This window comes from Podospora anserina, chromosome 5 (assembly GCF_000226545.1).
Source record: "Podospora anserina S mat+ genomic DNA chromosome 5, supercontig 3".
NCBI lineage: Eukaryota > Fungi > Ascomycota > Sordariomycetes > Sordariales > Podosporaceae > Podospora > Podospora anserina.
The window spans coordinates 103,827-120,876 of NW_001914839.1; the positions used below are offsets into that span (position 1 = coordinate 103,827).

Here is a 17,050-nt window from a genome sequence, read left to right on the forward strand (position 1 = left end):
CAACTAACAATTGCACCTCAAAGTGCCTTCTCGAAGGAGCCGGGGACTATCGTTGGAGCTATGGCATCACTACCACCAACGCCACCCTGATGCAGAAGCTGGTGACGAGGATCGAGTTCGCTACCAATTATGGTTCAAGGATTTTCTTGCTGGAGAAGAAGGATAGATACCATACTTTTGTGCTGTTGGGGAATGAGCTTAGTTTTGAGGTGGATTTGTCGACTGTTGGGTGTGGGGTTAATGCTGCGTTGGGGTTTGTGGCTATGGATGCTGATGGGGGGGTGGAGAGGCATAAGCCGTGGAATGAGGCTGGAGCGGAGTATGGGACTGGGTATTGCGACGGCTGGTGTCAGGATAGGCAGAGATTTGTTGGGGGGAGGGCCGCGACGAATAAACAGGGGGCGCGGGGGTACCAGTGGCAGAGTGATGGGGCTTGTTGTCCCGAGTTTGCGGTTTGGTGAGCTGTTGAGATGTCTTGAGAATGGATAAGGCTGATGACGATGCAGGAACTCGAACGCTCATTCATACTCGATGTCTTCGCATATTTGTGAGAATGATGATTATGAACCATGCCCCGGACCTTGGTGCGACCCGACATATTATGATCCTGACGAGAGGGGCGTTCCACCAAAGTGTGCCAGGAAAGGGTGCGAGTACAACCCGTATAGGATGGGGGCGAAGGAATTTTATGGGAAGGGGAAGCTGGTCGATACCACAAGGAAATTCACGTGAGTGTTATGCTTCAGACTCGCGCTATGTCTTGCTGACAAAGCCTCAGTGTTGTGACTCGTTGGGAAGAAGACCATCAGTATCAGTTCTTTATCCAAGATGGGAAAAGGATTGATGTCCCAGCTCCAACGTGGGATGGGCTCCCAAAGCAAAGCGGCTTAAGTAAGGAAATGTGTGATGTACAGGCCAACGTCTTTATGGAGCAAGACATCTGGGCGGTGCATAATGGCTGGCCGACACACCAAAGGCAGGTGTTGAGCCGGCCCATGGTGTTGGTGACATCGATTGATGCGGCTGATGTGAGTGTATATTCTGGTGCTGTGAGATGTTTTGCCGCTAATAATCTGGTGGAAGTGGTATACGTGGAACACCTGGCTTGACTCATCCAAGATACCCCCTTATGATGACCGGGATCCTGGTGTTGAGCGTGGACCCTGTCCATGGGAGGATAATGAACCCTTGATTGCTCGAGCAAGCAATGGTCAAGCGTAAGTCTCCTTTGTGGATGGTGAAGAAAGAATCTGACATGACACAGAAAGGTTGTGTGGTCCAACATCAGATTTGGGCCTATTGGGTCAACAGTTGAATTGTGAGGCCACATTATCTACATTCCTTTCAGCTTCGTGGTTTCGAAGGCTGTGTACCTTAGAAATCGTTAGTAATGTATCCCCAAAATATAAGATAATAAATTGATAACCTCAAGTGACTTCTGAAATTCCTCGAAGCACAAATTTATACGTGCACTTTATCATGTAGATCGTCAGCGGTGGCTGGCATCAGCGTGCAAAGTGTGATGGGCTTGCCAAAATGCCATGTTATACGTGTATTTTAGAAGACTTTGCTAGTGCCAACCATCCTTTCCAGCATACCTTATATCCTGTCATACTTGATGACAAGGGGTACCTATTGCCAGCCGTCCTGAATCTTCCACGTTTGCACCATTTTTGCTAACACCTGCAGCACAATGGCAAGCCATGCACCACCTGCACTGCACAGTGGATGTGTGATGAGGCTATTCAGAGTCTCTTCCACCGGCACAAGGATAGACAACAATAAGTTAGAGCAGGCGAAATGTTTTCTTCCACGGCCTAGCATTGGACAGCCAGCACTATCTACCTATCAACACCATCATGGCACCGCCTGGCAGCCCCGTCTGCCACCCTGCCGCTCCGTTATGCACGAAGAAGAGATGAAAAGAAAGAGAATAAGCCAATAACCGGATTCTGGTGCCCACAGAGTTCTAAGAATTTCTCGGAAAACATTTTGAGAACCTGGCCACTTCGCCCAAAAATAAGGAATGCCTGTAAGGCCACGAAGGGCATAAGTGATCCCCAAGTTGGTCAAACAATAGTAAAGATATACGCGAGAAGTTCTAGCCCCTATAGGTAATACCTAATGTTATTATCCGCTTATAGAAATCTCCGGGTCACGGAACGTATATAGGATCTCACGATAACCTAGAGCGCCGCCGTCCCTGGCGGAACGTCGCCTAGGACACAATAGCCGCTGACTACTCAACCCGAAATGTGCTGCCAATATGGTTACATGTATTCCCCCACGTCAGTGCGAATGACAGATGCTAAGTAGGAGATTTGCCTGTGCACTAAGAACCTCCTATGATTCCGATCCGCTAGGGCCTTCCTCTACAATCTAGCGGGATTCGTTTTGTTAGTGAAAACAGGCAAACCAGCCAAAACACCTCCTTTACGCTAACAAAACGAACCCTGGCATATTGCAGCTAATACCGAACAAGAAAAGCGTAAGAGTTTCGCCTTACACATCCTATTTTACTGTAGGATATAGCGGCTTAGCAGTATCACTGACCCCTCAAAGGATGGAATTCACTAGAGCCAAAAATAGCGCTTTTACGTCCGCCAGAATAAGGACAAAGCTCTGGTCCATACAGATCAAGCCAGCCGCAGCGGAAAAATTGCTCCGAGGACAGCTGGCACGGACACGTTGGAACAGATACTATGTCCCGAACATGCCCGAACAACGTCTCGTATTCTAGAGAGCGCGGCCCGAGGTAGCACCGAGACGCCCACGCCCATCTAGTCCGGCATCTCACCTAGCTGCAAAGCATTCCACCACCTCCAGACCTCAAGAACTCTTGGGCAGGGTACAAGCATCTGTCCGCCTTAGGATTCATTGGGTAGGAAGTCTTACGACCGAGGTCAGCCTGGAACGAAGCTGCATGCTCCTGCGTGCTTTTTGACAGCAATTATCGGGGAAAAGCCGTTCCAATAGCTCAAACCCACTTTGCCCATTTTGAGCCAGATTTGAATATGTTTTTCTTGGACCAGCTGAATGAATTGGTGTCTCGAGGGGAGCTTGCCAAGTTGCAGTGTGCCGAACGGTTAGCCATGCGGCGAGCAAGTGAATATCTCACCGAAGAGTGCAAGTCGCTCAACCTTCGGCTCTAACGGGCAAGTACTCCTTGAATCTCAGTTCCTACCGGACAGCGGCCCCCTCTCACCATGGCCCAAGAGAAAATGGCTCCCCAACACGCCCTCCGTGCAGGTTCCACGCCTGCTCCCGGTAGCCTTGATTGGGATGAGGCATCTGACCTGGCGAATCGGCTTGTGACAGCGGTTGAGGCACTCATCACTTCAAAGATGGCATAAAGCGCCTCGACAAAGAAAGCTCCAAGCAACGGACAGCCCCGACCTGAACGAGGGTCGAAACTAGGATACAAGCGTGTGGATGAAGTGTAAGTACCAACGTAATAACTACAAACCGAAGGCTTACCGCGTGATAGTTTGGACGATAAAGCGGGTAAGTATAAGATTACCTCATCGTTAGACTCGGAATCTAGCGAACTCGACTAATACGTATTTGTTGTCCGGGACAGAGTCGGTAAGTTTCTCCCATGCTTTTCTATAGCTACTAACCAGCATTCCAGACAGGAACACCCTGGAAATAACCTCTTTTATCGACATCAAGTCCCCATTCCTACGAGATATCCTGCTTGATGTCAGAGATATGCGCTGTGTCTCCCTGGCTGATGCTACCCCTTCGGTATGGCTTACATTCACACTTTGGAACTTTGGTTCTAACTCAGACAGGTTGAACGTCACATTCTCTTCCATATCCGTGAGGAGCTGGAGTTGCACTACAAACATCTCGCAGACAATCCCCAGGCCGCTGAAGCCCATAGAGTCTTGCTGGAATACGTCAAGACTACCTACGGCCCGATCCAGCAGCACCTTGACGAGCTTCTCTAGAAAGGAGATTACGTATGACCTGCTGTGGGCCCTTTTCCGACCGAACACAGAGGCTTATGCTACCTGCCGTGGCACTGGTGCACCGAGATGCGTCATTTACAATCACTGCGAGGAGATGAAGAGACTAGCCGGTTCGAGATATCTCCACGTTAGTACCCGTTTCCTGAACAGTGATGGAAGGGTACTTGGGGAAACCACCGTGTGTATCGAAATTGACATCTTCCGGGGGGCTAAGCGGATCGAGCTTCTCTCGGTATATCCTCTCGAGTACCACCCCGAACCAGACACAACCAGGAGACAGATTATTGAATGCGGCCGCGAGTACGTCTCCTTGATGGGTATCCATCATCGGCAGTATGACGGCACGGTATTCTACATTGATGATGTAGGCGAAATCGTCCGTTGGTATATTTAGGGTAGGATCATGGTGAATGCCATCTGTTTCCAGGAGAACAAACCCAACTATCCCTGTCCGCGAGTTCAAAAAGTGCGACCAAAGTATTCGTTTTGACGCAGGGCGCCATGATCAAGCTTGAAAACCTTGATCCAGATCAGCTGACGGAGAATGAGTCTCTCATCTGCGCTCCAACTGTCTTAGATTTTTAAAGACCAAGATATTCCGTTCGTTCCCCTTCTCAAGGTAATGGAAATCTGCTAATATGTCGCAGTTGATCTCGCCGTCACTAATATTAGCAGTGTTGAGTGGGGCGAAGCTTCCTTTGATAACATGAAGATCCCCGAGGCGCAAAAGCTGCCGATTCGGGCTCTGACGGAGACATACCAGTAACGGGCGCCTGAGGACGGCTTTAAGGATTTCGTACAAGGGAAACGCCGCGGAATCAACTTCCTACTTCAGTTTGTAATCTTAACCCTCTTGGAAGAGCTATTTCTAATAAGTAACAATAGTGGACCTCCAGGTGTTTGGGAAACACTGACCGCAGAGGTGTTGGCAGAGTCCTCTCCAATTCCATTCTATATTGTAAGTACCTTCGTATATTCCGATTCCTCGCTGACCCAGATAGGTTTCTGCTGGGCAGGTAGGGGTAGAGCCCACCAAGGTGGAACCAATCCTGAGAAAAGTCTTCAAGATCGCAAGCCGCTGGAGAGTACTACTGCTCCTTGATGAAGCGGATGTGTTCTTGAGTCAACGTTCGGATAATCCTCAGATTAACGCCCTGGTCTCTGTGTTCTTGCGCGAGCTGGAACAATACGATGGTATTCTGTTTCTCACCATAAACCGATTGCAGGTATTCGACGAAGCGGTATTTAGTAGGGTGCACCTTGCCTTGAACTACGAAGTATTGGAAGGAGGCCCCATCCCCCTATCACCGACCAGCTTTAGGTCAGGTGTAGATAAGAAACCTTGTCTTCGTCGCTTAGTCCGTCGCCGAACACGAGGGAACGGTGGTCAACGAGAGCCACCTGAAGACGTCTATTGCTGGGAAGAGGGAATTTCTAAACCGATTTTTTAGGGCGTAGGCGCTATCGAAAATCGAAATTATTATTTGTGAATGGGTACGCTGCGGACTACTTTCTTATAAAGGAATGAACGTTTAATATTGTGTTGACGGACTAACGTGGTGGTGACTTGCAAGGCCGCCACTACCGCTTGAACAGATGTAAGAGCCTTGCCCGGTGCCGCCGTTCTTGCGACCTGGGCTGTGTTCACGGCGGCGACTGCATGGGCGTCAGGTGCACCACGGGTGATGACTGCGAAGAGGTGTGGAGACTGCTACGGTGATGAGAGAGGGTGGCAAGTGTAGGCTCGCGAATCTAAAGCATCTGGGGAAGCCTGTGACACTAGAACTTCTCCAGCAAGCCGCAGTACCAGTACCTCTAGTGTCTCCGGGATCAAGAATACTTCTAGAAAGAATTGCGGTAGCAGACCTAGCAGAACCTCTTGAGGGTCCTGAGGCAGCAATGTTTGTGGAGATGTTGCAGCATGAAAAGGCAGCAAAGCCTCTGGAGAAACTAGCCCTAAAAGCCTCTGAGCCGGATATGACTTTTCTGATCTCGCATAATAGCCGCTCTCTCCAATCTCTACGGCTTAAATCAAACGAGATAGTACTTTTAGACGGGCAAGATTTCGGTCTACAACATTACCAGACCGTGATGCCTGTCGCCCATGCGGTGGGAATCTCCGTGGTCCTTTCCTTTGCCTTATATCTCTGGGAGGGACAAGGCCACAGCTTGCTCCGTAAAGTCAATATGCTGTGGAGCCTGGAACGGGACTATTAAGAGGAATGGGTGAACGAAGAACTGAAGATACTGAAAGCTCTAGACACCTATTCTCCGTGATTTATGTGCTAACGTATGAAGACGCTCTTTGTTGTGTGGCGGATTTACCCCTCTAAAAAAAAGAAAGCGCCTTCTACTAAAGACAACGACTATTAGCGTTGTTTCTACCAAGTCGATCGCAACCTCTATATACACTCTGTGATTGATGCCTCTGTGGGAAAGAGTATAGTTGTAGGGCAAGTGATCATTCCCCTCCAGCAAATTTAGCTAACAAGGATAATAGTGTGTGGTGATCCAACTTCTCTCTTAGTTTTTGTAGAGCTACGATTGCCCGCTTAAGTGCGACTGGACCAGTTGATTTCACCGAGGTGCAATACCGACCAAGTAGGCCAGTAGTTAGCGTCGCTGATGTAGCCCACGTGTTGGAAAAAGGAACAGGTGAGCGCGGCAGCTCACCACGTCCTAGGATGGATAAGGAGAAAGATGAGTGGGAGGATATAACACTTAACTCTCCAGCCTCCACGCTTGTAGAGGAAACACATGATGCCCTGCAAAAGAACAAGGAGTAGTGAAATAAATATCCAGGTATCCAGTTCCCCTGTTCAGACCGTTATATTATTGTACATCTATAGTAGTCCACTATGCATACCAACTGTATAAATGCCAAGATCTATGCTCAATGCCTCAGCATTTTCTAAGACCTTACAGTACCTAGTCCGGATCGTGATATCCTTCAAAGATATGTTCCGCTTCCCATTTCAGAAATTCCCCAAGTTATGCCCTAGATTAAAACCCATCGATACGACATACTCATTTCCGTCAACATCGTAACTTACTACTAAATCAAGCATCGGACTTTGTGGCAGGCTCTGGATACTGCTCATACTGGCACGTTTATGTGAGACATCAAACCCTTCTGACTTCTGCCCGTCGCTAAATTCGTTGTATTGCTCGTCAACTTATATTCACTATGCTGCTATATAGAGTGCCGGAAACACTTGATACTCTCTTGCCCAGCGCTGATGCTGTCCGGGATGCTAGGTGGAGCGCCGAATCTTATTAAACTGGGGCTAGGTGTTGGTCTCGTCTCGCACTCTGCCGTCGGCTTCGTAACAGCGGCTCTCGAGGGCTTGTTTTCGGGGTTTTCGGGATTTGCTGGTAGAATCTCTGGCTTCTGTGCGGCCGCCGAGATTAACACTCCTGACCCGTCGAAGCCAAACTCCGCAAACCAGTCCACAATATGATCCTGGTCGTTGAATTCAGCGTTGGGTGGTTTTGAGCAGTCGGTAGACTCGCCAAAGAAGTCGCCAACGCCGCCGATAATGGCCATCTGGAGAGCAGTCCAGTCCAGTGTGTTGTCGAAAGCGGCAGTAGATTTACCGGCTAGCAGATCGGCTTTGTTCAGGCGTATAGGGCCGTGACGAAACGTGGGCATAGTAAGTGTGAAAGGTGCCGCAGGTAGAAAGATGTAGTCGCTGTCGGTCGCTTGTCCAGGTGAAAGAATGGGTTCAACGGTGACATCTGGGATAGTCGTCAAGATAGCCCATTTTCTGTCACGATTGTAGGTTTTCCTAGGTGGTGATGGCCTGGAAAACGTGGTAGGTTCTTTGCTATCGCTATGGCTTTTCTCCGCAATGTACTCTGGAACTGGGAGTCCGTGTTGGGGTCAGTTTTAGGTGCTGTCGTTTGTATGACTCGGGAATTTCTCTTCGGCTCGGAAGGGACGAGTGGTCGGCATCGCAGCCTGTGGCAGAAGCCGCCCGTCTTAGTGGCCCAAAGATTCTGTCGGCGATGGCCGTCGCGTTGCTGCTCCCCGCCCCGGGCGCCTCGCGGCCGAGGTGTGAGACGTAGAGCATCGGAACAACGTAGTCAGCAAGCCGGACTCGCTGCATATACCAGGCCCTCCTGGAGCGGTCGCGAAGTAGCTCACGGCGGGCTATCCGGGTTGCGTGCTCGACGGGGGCGCGGTCAACCAGAAGCGCGTAGTAAAAGGCGCCCATGAAGATCTCAACCGCCTCCTCATTCAACTTGTACGCCATGGCGAGCACCGACCATACCCCGTGGCCCTAGACGCTGGTGCGGCGTTCCCCCGCCATCGTCCTTGGAAAAGGACATTGAGATGGCCACAACCCCCACCGCAACATTCGAGGAATTGCACGTTGGAGATGTGATTCTCAAGCGTGTTACAACGGACGGTTCGCCATCCACTTTCATGGTGCAGTTTACCTGGGATCTATGCGCAGAACACCGAGTGGGGCAGGGGCACTGTGGAGCGGAGAATCAGGGCACCACCACGAAGAGGCAGCGTCTAGCGAGTCAGAAGAGCAACCGGATCACTAAGCACAAGGACAAATCAACCTCAACTTCAAGGAGGGCGAGGTACACCCCGGCAGACGACGCAACGATCCTTCGGCTAAAGGGGCAGGGGCTTTCTTGGATCGAGATCGCCGAGCAGTTCCCAGGGCGCAGTGCCGGGGCTATCCAGTTGAGATATTATACTAAGCTCAAAAGGGAGGAGGAGTGGGAGGTCGAGGCGATGTGCCGGCATAGAACGCGGGATGACGGCGACCTGGAACTGCTGGTAAGATGGACGGGTGGAGAGGAGACATGGGAGCCCTACGAGAACATGGCAGAGAACATGGCAGAGACGCAGGCGCTTGACGAGTATGAGCATCTTCATGCGCACGAGACGTGCCCAGGTGTTGGATATGCAGCAAAGACACCGCTGCCCAAACAGGCAAGGTTGCTCTCCATTCCATTTCGAGTGGGCGATGGCGATCCCGTTGACGCCGCAACCGGTACTGCAAAGGGGGCCTCGATCCACCAGTCGGCAAAGGATTGCCTGGAGAAGCAAGGTCGCGCTGGCTTGCTGCATCCTTGCTCTCCAGAATAAAGAGTGGGGTGAAAAAGGCATGGTTGCTCCTTGGCTGGTCGCTCCACTCGCTCAGAAAACATCAAGCCCAGCGCGGCCTTGAACGTACAAAATGCACACGTTCCCCCGCTCGCGAGAACTCAGAATTGACAGCTTGGAGCCAAAGTGGGAGGGGTTCATGATGGCGCAGGCGTGTGGCTGACCATCTCGAGAGAGCAGGCGTGGCGAATGAGGTGCCTCAGGGTAGGCGTGGGGTGGCCCCTCGAGCCCCTTGACATTAATCGGTGATGAGTTTAAAAGTCCTCAACAAGCCTCAATGACACCAACACCCACTGCAAAACGACTGGTTCACGAACTGATTGTGCCTTGGACGCTAACAAAGACCCCTTTCCAGATTTGGACAAGCCGGTCCCTCTTCCTCGTCCCTACGAATACATTCACTTCATCCCAGAACCACTCTTAGAAGCGGTAGCTCGACATATTGCCTTGTGCTCTTTGTAATGAGCGACCTGGCACGTACGCCCGCAATACGCAACGGCTTTGCACCTCCCGCACAACATGTACTGCGCAGGAACCTTTTCGCAATTCGCGCAGCGCGCCAGTGCCGACAGCGAACCCCTCACATTGCCACTTCTGCTTTCCACCGCCGATAGCAAATCCTCCGCTCTCTTTCTCGCCAATCTTAACACCCTCTGTTCGCCCAAGCTAACGTGTGCCGCAGCCCATGCGTTACCTCCCGGAGAATAGACACCCTCCGCGAGTTGTTCTTCTAGCTTTTCCAGCTGCGTTCCGAAACTGTCTAGAAGATGAGAGAACGATTCTATCAAAAACTGCAGTACTTCCACCTCGTTCGAATCGCTGATTTTCTCATCTGTAGCATTGATTTGCCGAAACGCTATGACAGCGAGATCCGATTCGTCTGATCGCTGAATACGGAGGTATCGAAGGACATTTTTCGGTAGCGGATCGGTGAGAGTGAGGGGGATGGTACAGGTTGAATCGAGTCCAGCCGATACCCAGAGCTTATGCTTTTGCTCGAAAATGGCGCATTAGGGTGCGTTGCAAGAACGAGATCATAGCTGTCGTCAGGATTACCGGGCACGACAAAGCCATAGAGACGTAAAAGGCGACTATTCGGAATGGGTCCGTAAGAGATAAAAGCCTGAAAAAATCGTCCCGACGTAAATAAGTTGGTAACTACCATCAGAGAACAAGACGAACATACCTGATCTCCGGCTTCGTAATCTTTCCCTGCAAGGACAGAGAGATTTCCAGACGAGACATCGTAGACATGACACGGCTTAACCTCGGACGAATGGTTCAACATATCTGCGAAGGGCGCCAGAAGTCGGATCGAATTTCCGTCGGGCAGTGCAAAATCCATCGCACGACTCCACACGGTGCAGAGAGCCCACTTGTACTAAACGAAGCGAAGAAGCGTTTAGCGGTTGAGCTGCAAAATCTATCACAACGTGTATAACACCTACATCTTCGATGGTAAATTTGTCGAGTGGCAAAAGATCCCGATGCTGTGCAAGCACTCCCACGACTAATGCCCTGTAATCGTCATCGATCGATCGATCCAGCTGCTTCGTGATGGTGTACAGTGAAGTTCCAGCGCAAACTTCCAACTCGTCCTTCGAAAAGAAGATGCTTGACGAGTAGCTCGTAGGCAACGCCGCCACATGGCTTCGCAGGCCATCGTATCCCGACTCGCGAGATCTGATAAAGAGAATGTACGTAGCCAAAATGTCTTCGACAGACAAGGGCGGCCGCGCGGAGCGCAGAGCTGGTCCAAGAAGGGGATCAGCGAATGCATGCTCGACCGTCCAGAGAACGCCACATGGAATGGTGAGAATTCTCTCTCCTTTCTTGAAACGCCGCAGTGCTCTGACACCGCGCCCGGTGACCGGGAAATCGGCAAGCTCCAGGTCGTCTAAGCCCACCGCTCCAGATAGTTTCAGCCAGCTTTCCATGGAGTTCGGTCGAGAGAGAGTGGGCGTCAAGAAGCATGGGGGGAGAGAACTGTCAATTCGTAGCCACTACCAGGTGACATCTGAGCCATATTTTTCGCTCGAGAATGAGCAGATATGCGTTGCCCCCGCTCGTGACCGGACTAATTAGCCGGCCCGAAAGAAAAGGGATGGGTCAGAATCGTTCGTTTGATACCCCACCAACGCACTCTTCAGCTTCATGAGTCAATCAGTCAACCCCGCCCTGCGCAGAACCAACCCACTCCACTGGCTGCAAAAATAACCGCCTTCGGCACACAAATCTCACCATGTCGGCTATGGATATCGTTTCCACGGTGACCATCCTCATTAATTTGGGATTGGAAATCAAGAACCGACTGGATTCGCTCAACCAAGCTGCCGAAGAGCTTCAACTGCTGACCACCAACCTTACACTTTTGTTGAAGGTGTTTGAGAGCCCCTTGAACGAGGACATCTTCAAGACCAATGCGTCACAGTTCGTGCCTATCCTGGATGTTCTGGAAAGCATCGCGCGTTCGTGCAGAGAATGCGCCAAGGCCTTGGACATCGACCTTGCTGGAGCGACAATTGCGACTAAGACAGAGTCGCGCGGCAGGAAATTTGTCAAGCGGATATGGACTTTTAGCAAGATTTCTGACCTTCTCGCGGAAATTCAACGCAAGGCCGAACAACTTCAACAGGTATACAGCGTAGTGTTTGCTGTGATTCTCCAGGACATCAGGGTGCGACAGGGACGGACGAGTGGGAAGGAAACTGTTGAATTCGCCGTCGTACAAACACCAACTACCCATGAACACCTGCTCGACCTGGACCTCAGCACGGATTTTGCTAACATCGACCGGATGGTGGGAAGCCTCGTGAAGGAATGTGAATACCTTCGGCGACGACTCCAGGAGGCTACTCTGTCTCCGGACACTTCGGTTGTTCAAGAGTACCAAGCGCAGAACCCAGAAGCAGCATCATTTTGGAAGGATCGATTCCAAAAAGACGAACTCAGCGCCTCGACTCTTCGCTACGAGGTAAGGACGCTCAAACTTACTCTCCCCCAACCTCCCCCCTTCTCCCCTCTTCTTTTTTATAATTTTCAATATTACCGCATCATACCGACATATCGTCTCTTGACAGACGCTGTACGTTTCTTGGGCACGCTTCGTGCATGAGATAGAAGCGTCTTTTGTGCTCAAAAAGATACCGACTGGGATTTTTGAAACCGGAAATATCGACCTCGTTCACCAGCGAGGATCTCGCTATGGCATCGACCAAAGCGGCACGCGTCGTCTTTCCTCAATCCGGCCTCTCTGGCTCCCTGCTCTTCGGTCTGCTCTCGATCCGTTACACAAGGGTTACGTCAAGCCTCACGACTATTTCAATCTTCTTCGCGACTCCTCTTTGTCTGACTCCCTGAGAAGGCTGGCCCTCGAAAACGCAGGCTACGGTACACTTGTCGAATGTGAAAGGGAATCCGGGGATCTTCCCTTGCCGGCGGCAATTGAGTCCCCTTCTGATCACGTCGGCTGGATCTCTGCTCAAATCGTGGCCGTTCCAACACCTGATGAACTTGGAATTGTTACCGAACGAGAGATCGTGAAATCAAGCAGCGACGCCCTCTTCGCTTACTTCAACGATACTGCCCAAGACGTTCACGTTTACGTACGCTACCTTCAAACCGGTCAAATCGAGCGTAAAAGTCTCTCGAAGCGAGTCCGTCCGATCGCGGGCATCTCTCTCGGCGCTGCGTTGTCTATCCGGCATGAGCTAGAATCAGGTGATCATGCCTGGAGCGGTGACCTTCACATCACCGAGTTCAAGGCATGTTACGGGGAGCGGTACATTATCACGGCGGGTGTGGGTTCGACTGCTATTGTGTTTTTCACGAGGCCGCTCAAGAATTTCTTCGACAAGATGCTACGCGACGACGACAACCCCTCAGGTTCTACCATACCGGAATTTGAGTGTACACTCTTGGGGCCGTCGAAAGCATTCACCCACCCACCGAAAGTTGGCGAAAAGATCCAGGTACGTATTATTTCGGCCAGAACACCGTGCAGTACATTTTATTGAAATGAAATTTGTGATTCGGTAGATTGAGTACGACGGACTTTGGTACGATTCGAAAGTCACGGAAGTGGATGGCGAAGAGATAGAGTATATCAATTGGGACAGCGCACCGGAACAAGTACCATCCGATATTACAGAATCTCAGGACGATGGTCAAGGGGATGAGGAAGATAGCGGCAGCCTTTTCTTTCCCGAGAAGCAGTTGACGCAACTCGGAAAGGGCACGCGGCGGCTGTGGCGACCATGGCGGAGAGACCTTCAAAGGTACGACGTTCGTCCTTATCGATGCTTCCATATCGGCGACTCTATCGAGGCACCCGTCATGTACCCGGATTTTCGATACCATTACCATGTTACCGACAACTCGGAACTCTACCTTCCTGCTCGAATCGTTGACGTCCAAGGCGACCAGTATGTGATCGAATTCAGTCCGGCGCTTTCGGTTCATAGGTGGTGGCCAGGGAGGATGCCTAAGGGTGAACGAATAGACTTAGTGCCAGGATCAGGCATTAAGGCAGAAAACCCGTTCGACTTCAATCGCGTGACGGTAGGCATGGATCGGATACGTCCTTTCTCTGCGGGGCCACGACCGGTTCTGGGTGTTCAGTCAGCGAAGCCGTCTGGGTGGAGTTCATTTCAAGGCGTTCGTCTCAGCAATCTTGAGGATCTTTTGGAGCACAGTCTTTGGAACGACAACAGCGATAGCCAGCGAAAGTGAACTACATGGGTTCGGTAGGTCTGGACGCAGCGCGGGAGCAGCGCCGGGAGCGGGGGCACCCTGCTGGGGAGGGGGTCGCGACGCTGCCGGACTCGGAGTCGGATATTATTGTCGTGTCTGGGGAGTATGCGCGGAAAAGGGGGTTTGAGGTGGACAGGGGAGGTACGGGCAGCTGATGGTGGGATTTGCGGATGGGTCGACGGCGTGAACAGAGGGGGTGGTCAGGGGGCTCGAGTGGTAGTTTGAAGGCGCGGGTGGGAGGACGGTGGTGTCGGCGGCCTGAGAACACACTGAAGTGCGGTTGTTTGGTGGGCAAGCGGTTTTGGTTTCTTTTACCCAGTCACTCGCTTCCTGTCGATTACCCTCCTTTTCGTTCGTTTACCGTAGCCACTCGAATTTTCGGTACGTTTTTGGCGTCCGTCGAGGCAACGTGCTCACAACGCCTTCTCCTTGGGCTTCGATACTTGAACTCGGTGAGCGGCCCGGCACGGGAAGCGTGGTTCGCCTAGCCCCGGATCTCCAGGAAGGAAAACAACTGGGAGTTCTCACGGCAAGCTGTCCTGAGAATATCCAAGACTACTGGCCGGCAAGACTTGTCGTATGGCAACGTTGCCCCGTAGTGCTTCCACTTGTTGACATATGGAGTGAAGTATCCATGTTGGTGACGGCGCTTGTTGGCGCCAAGACATGGACCCACTACGGACGCAGCCTGCTGCGTCCGTAGTGGGTCCAGTTCGCTGGCCCTATTGGCAGCAATGATTTACCGCAGAGCCGCGACAACAACGCTGACGACCTCGCTGTTGATCAGCTGTTCTCCAACGCTCTTCTTTCCTTTATCCGCTAGACTTGCCAAGTGGGTCAAATATATGCTGACTTACAGCGCCTCAAAGAGGAGATAAAGGATCTTAAATCCATGATTACCTCTTGGGTCAATACCTTGCAAACTCACCAAGATGGTCGACGGCGTCTCCACACAACACGACGAGCGATAGGACGGCCGCAACCTGCGGTGTTTAGCACGGAGAGTGTGGCGCGCTCTTTCCTCGACGCTTGCTCTCAGTTTGAAGGGCGCTTGGAAGAATTCGGCCAGAGGATTGAGGATGCACTGTCTAGTGCCAATACACCCTCCAGCGGCGATACTCCTGCCTACGATCCCGCCGACCCCCCATCTAACCACCAGGAATGCCTCTTCGAGTGCCGAGTCTTTTCCCACTAGCAGCACGCTGCCTAATACCAAATCGCCTCCTATCAACATTGTCGCTCGAACACCACTCCCATCCACACCTGCTTAACGTTCTAGCGGTCGTGATGGTCTTCCCGACGCTCCCCCCGTCGCTCGTCCCGATACTCCACGACCCAATGCCCCTCCCGCTCTACCTCTCGACACTCGTCCTGCTCCTCCTGACGCTCGGCTTACTCCTTCCCTCCCCGGCGGCCACCCCGATGCTCCTCCCGACACTTTTCTTGCTCCTCTAACGATCGTCCTACTCCACTCAACACTCCTCCCGGCGGTCCTCCCGATACTCCTCTCGACGATGTACCGAAGCCGATTTTCATGCTTAAGCTCTCGAACTTAGGGGAAGCTTTAATTCCGAAGCTATAGACTTTTATCCGAGATAGTAACTTTATTAGTAAATTATCAGTCGAAGATATCGGGCTTATACTTACGGCACTTATAGATACTATTCGGCTTCTTAAAAAAGCCTCGTTTCGATATATAATTTAACGTAATATACTAATGAAATAAGGATATTTAGTAGCTTTTTAGTAACATGGTAAAGGAACTATAATTCCCCGACCTTTTTAATATTATAAAACCTTTTAGTGATACGGAATAATACTTCGAAAATCTGACACCGACGGACTGGTGGATACTGGGCACGTGTGGGCCACGTGGGGTATGTGAGACTCTGGGAGCGAGAGCAAGTCGTTAAAGCTTTGCCATGTTCAAAAGCCCTGCTTTGCAGGCACAGTTAGAATTTCCTCTCTTTTCTTCTTTAGCTTACAATTAATCAATTGGTATAGTATAATTGTTGCCTTATTGTGACGAACCCCTACTAGAACTTCTGAAAAGGATCCTAATCGAAGGCGCTTCTAGATAATCTGGTTCAGTGCAGCTAAACAGTGCACAACAATGGCTTGTCTCAATCACAATAGTTTTGATACCAACGAATGTGACTTGTATTGCATACTGCGGAACTATCTGCTACCATCTAGTTCCTCCGTATATGTCACGGGTAGCACAGGTTGACAGGTTAATGACAGTAGTATTCAGCTAAGCTACAGTCTGGGCTCTATTCCGTCAGGTACGGGCAGGCTCTATTGTCAAGACGTAGCTCAAAGAGCTACAAACAGGTCTCGCGGCAGCGAGATGCAAAATCTTTCTAGTCGCATTGGCCCGTGCTCTGCACGTGCCAAGCTCTATCAGTGGATCAACGACGGTCACGGTGCAACCGCCGTGACAGTATATATAGACCTGGGGACTGTGGACCGTGGACTTATAAACGGTCTTTGGTCTTTACTTTATTGGTTCTACTTGGACCGTGGACCGTGAGCCCTGCCGCGGTCCTCGGTCCTCATTTTATTAGTCCGTCCTAGCTACTAGACCGTAAGCCTCGCTCACCTTCCCGGTCCAGTCTTTATTAGTCCGCCAGTTCTCGCCTTCTACCCCAAATCGTGACAATGGGACATAACCTCTAGTAATTATTAATATTAATATAAAAAAAATTTAAAGGATTTAATAAACTAGTGAAATAAGCTAACCTTAAACTTAACTTCGCTTACGTGAAATTCTGGCCAGATTACTTTAGCTTAGCAGCTTATCTTATAAAATAAGCCAAGCTCAGCTTGGCTTATTAACTACCCTGCAATTGTGTCATGGGTTATGAAGGTTATACTGTGTTATATGACGTAATTTACACTGGGGATTATGCTGTATTTGCTTTTCTTCATATAAATAGTTATGCTTCTTACAGCAGGTATTATGCTGCTTGTGCAATGCGTAGAGAGTTAATTATGCATTTTGAGATTCATACACTCAGTCTATCAGAAGTATGTTATGTCTCTCATCATCAACACACACACTTCTTGAGCACCTACACATATCTCGATACTTTAAAGCAACATTTACATACCCAATCTTCCCCACCATTACCTTCAAACTACTTATCTGAGCATTTTAAAGTACCAGTCCCAGCTCCAAGAGTCTCTTCTAAGA

At 50.6% G+C, this 17,050-nt stretch overlaps 7 protein-coding genes across 7 annotated transcripts; 4 read left to right on the forward strand and 3 right to left on the reverse strand.

The window, feature by feature from the left end:
- Window positions 1-2: 2 nt before the first annotated feature.
- PODANS_5_12770 (uncharacterized protein) lies at window positions 3-1,322 on the forward strand (the record flags this gene model as incomplete). The annotated part of the gene is made up of 5 exons (XM_001904372.1): window positions 3-457; window positions 634-732; window positions 779-1,028; window positions 1,084-1,217; window positions 1,265-1,322. Coding segments are annotated over 5 exons (996 nt in total), but the record flags the coding sequence as incomplete, so codon positions are not given.
- A 2,389-nt stretch (window positions 1,323-3,711) lies between these two features.
- PODANS_5_12760 (uncharacterized protein) lies at window positions 3,712-4,368 on the forward strand (the record flags this gene model as incomplete). Its single annotated transcript, XM_001904373.1, has 1 exon — window positions 3,712-4,368. The coding sequence occupies one exon, from the start codon at window positions 3,712-3,714 to the stop codon at window positions 4,366-4,368; it is 657 nt and encodes a 218-aa protein (XP_001904408.1).
- A 2,581-nt stretch (window positions 4,369-6,949) lies between these two features.
- PODANS_5_12750 (uncharacterized protein) lies at window positions 6,950-7,075 on the reverse strand (the record flags this gene model as incomplete). Its single annotated transcript, XM_001904374.1, has 1 exon — window positions 6,950-7,075. One exon carries the CDS (start codon window positions 7,073-7,075, stop codon window positions 6,950-6,952), a length of 126 nt encoding a protein of 41 aa, XP_001904409.1.
- Window positions 7,076-7,167: 92 nt separating this feature from the next.
- On the reverse strand, window positions 7,168-7,626 carry PODANS_5_12740 (uncharacterized protein; the record flags this gene model as incomplete). The annotated part of the gene is made up of 1 exon (XM_001904375.1): window positions 7,168-7,626. The coding sequence occupies one exon, from the start codon at window positions 7,624-7,626 to the stop codon at window positions 7,168-7,170; it is 459 nt and encodes a 152-aa protein (XP_001904410.1).
- Window positions 7,627-8,310: 684 nt separating this feature from the next.
- On the forward strand, window positions 8,311-9,084 carry PODANS_5_12730 (uncharacterized protein; the record flags this gene model as incomplete). The annotated part of the gene is made up of 1 exon (XM_001904376.1): window positions 8,311-9,084. One exon carries the CDS (start codon window positions 8,311-8,313, stop codon window positions 9,082-9,084), a length of 774 nt encoding a protein of 257 aa, XP_001904411.1.
- A 416-nt stretch (window positions 9,085-9,500) lies between these two features.
- On the reverse strand, window positions 9,501-11,105 carry PODANS_5_12720 (uncharacterized protein; the record flags this gene model as incomplete). The annotated part of the gene is made up of 4 exons (XM_001904377.1): window positions 9,501-10,097; window positions 10,166-10,225; window positions 10,289-10,477; window positions 10,551-11,105. Coding segments are annotated over 4 exons (1,401 nt in total), but the record flags the coding sequence as incomplete, so codon positions are not given.
- Window positions 11,106-11,344: 239 nt separating this feature from the next.
- On the forward strand, window positions 11,345-13,833 carry PODANS_5_12710 (uncharacterized protein; the record flags this gene model as incomplete). The annotated part of the gene is made up of 3 exons (XM_001904378.1): window positions 11,345-12,076; window positions 12,183-13,073; window positions 13,141-13,833. The coding sequence occupies 3 exons, from the start codon at window positions 11,345-11,347 to the stop codon at window positions 13,831-13,833; spliced, it is 2,316 nt and encodes a 771-aa protein (XP_001904413.1).
- Between the last annotated feature and the right edge of the window lie 3,217 nt (window positions 13,834-17,050).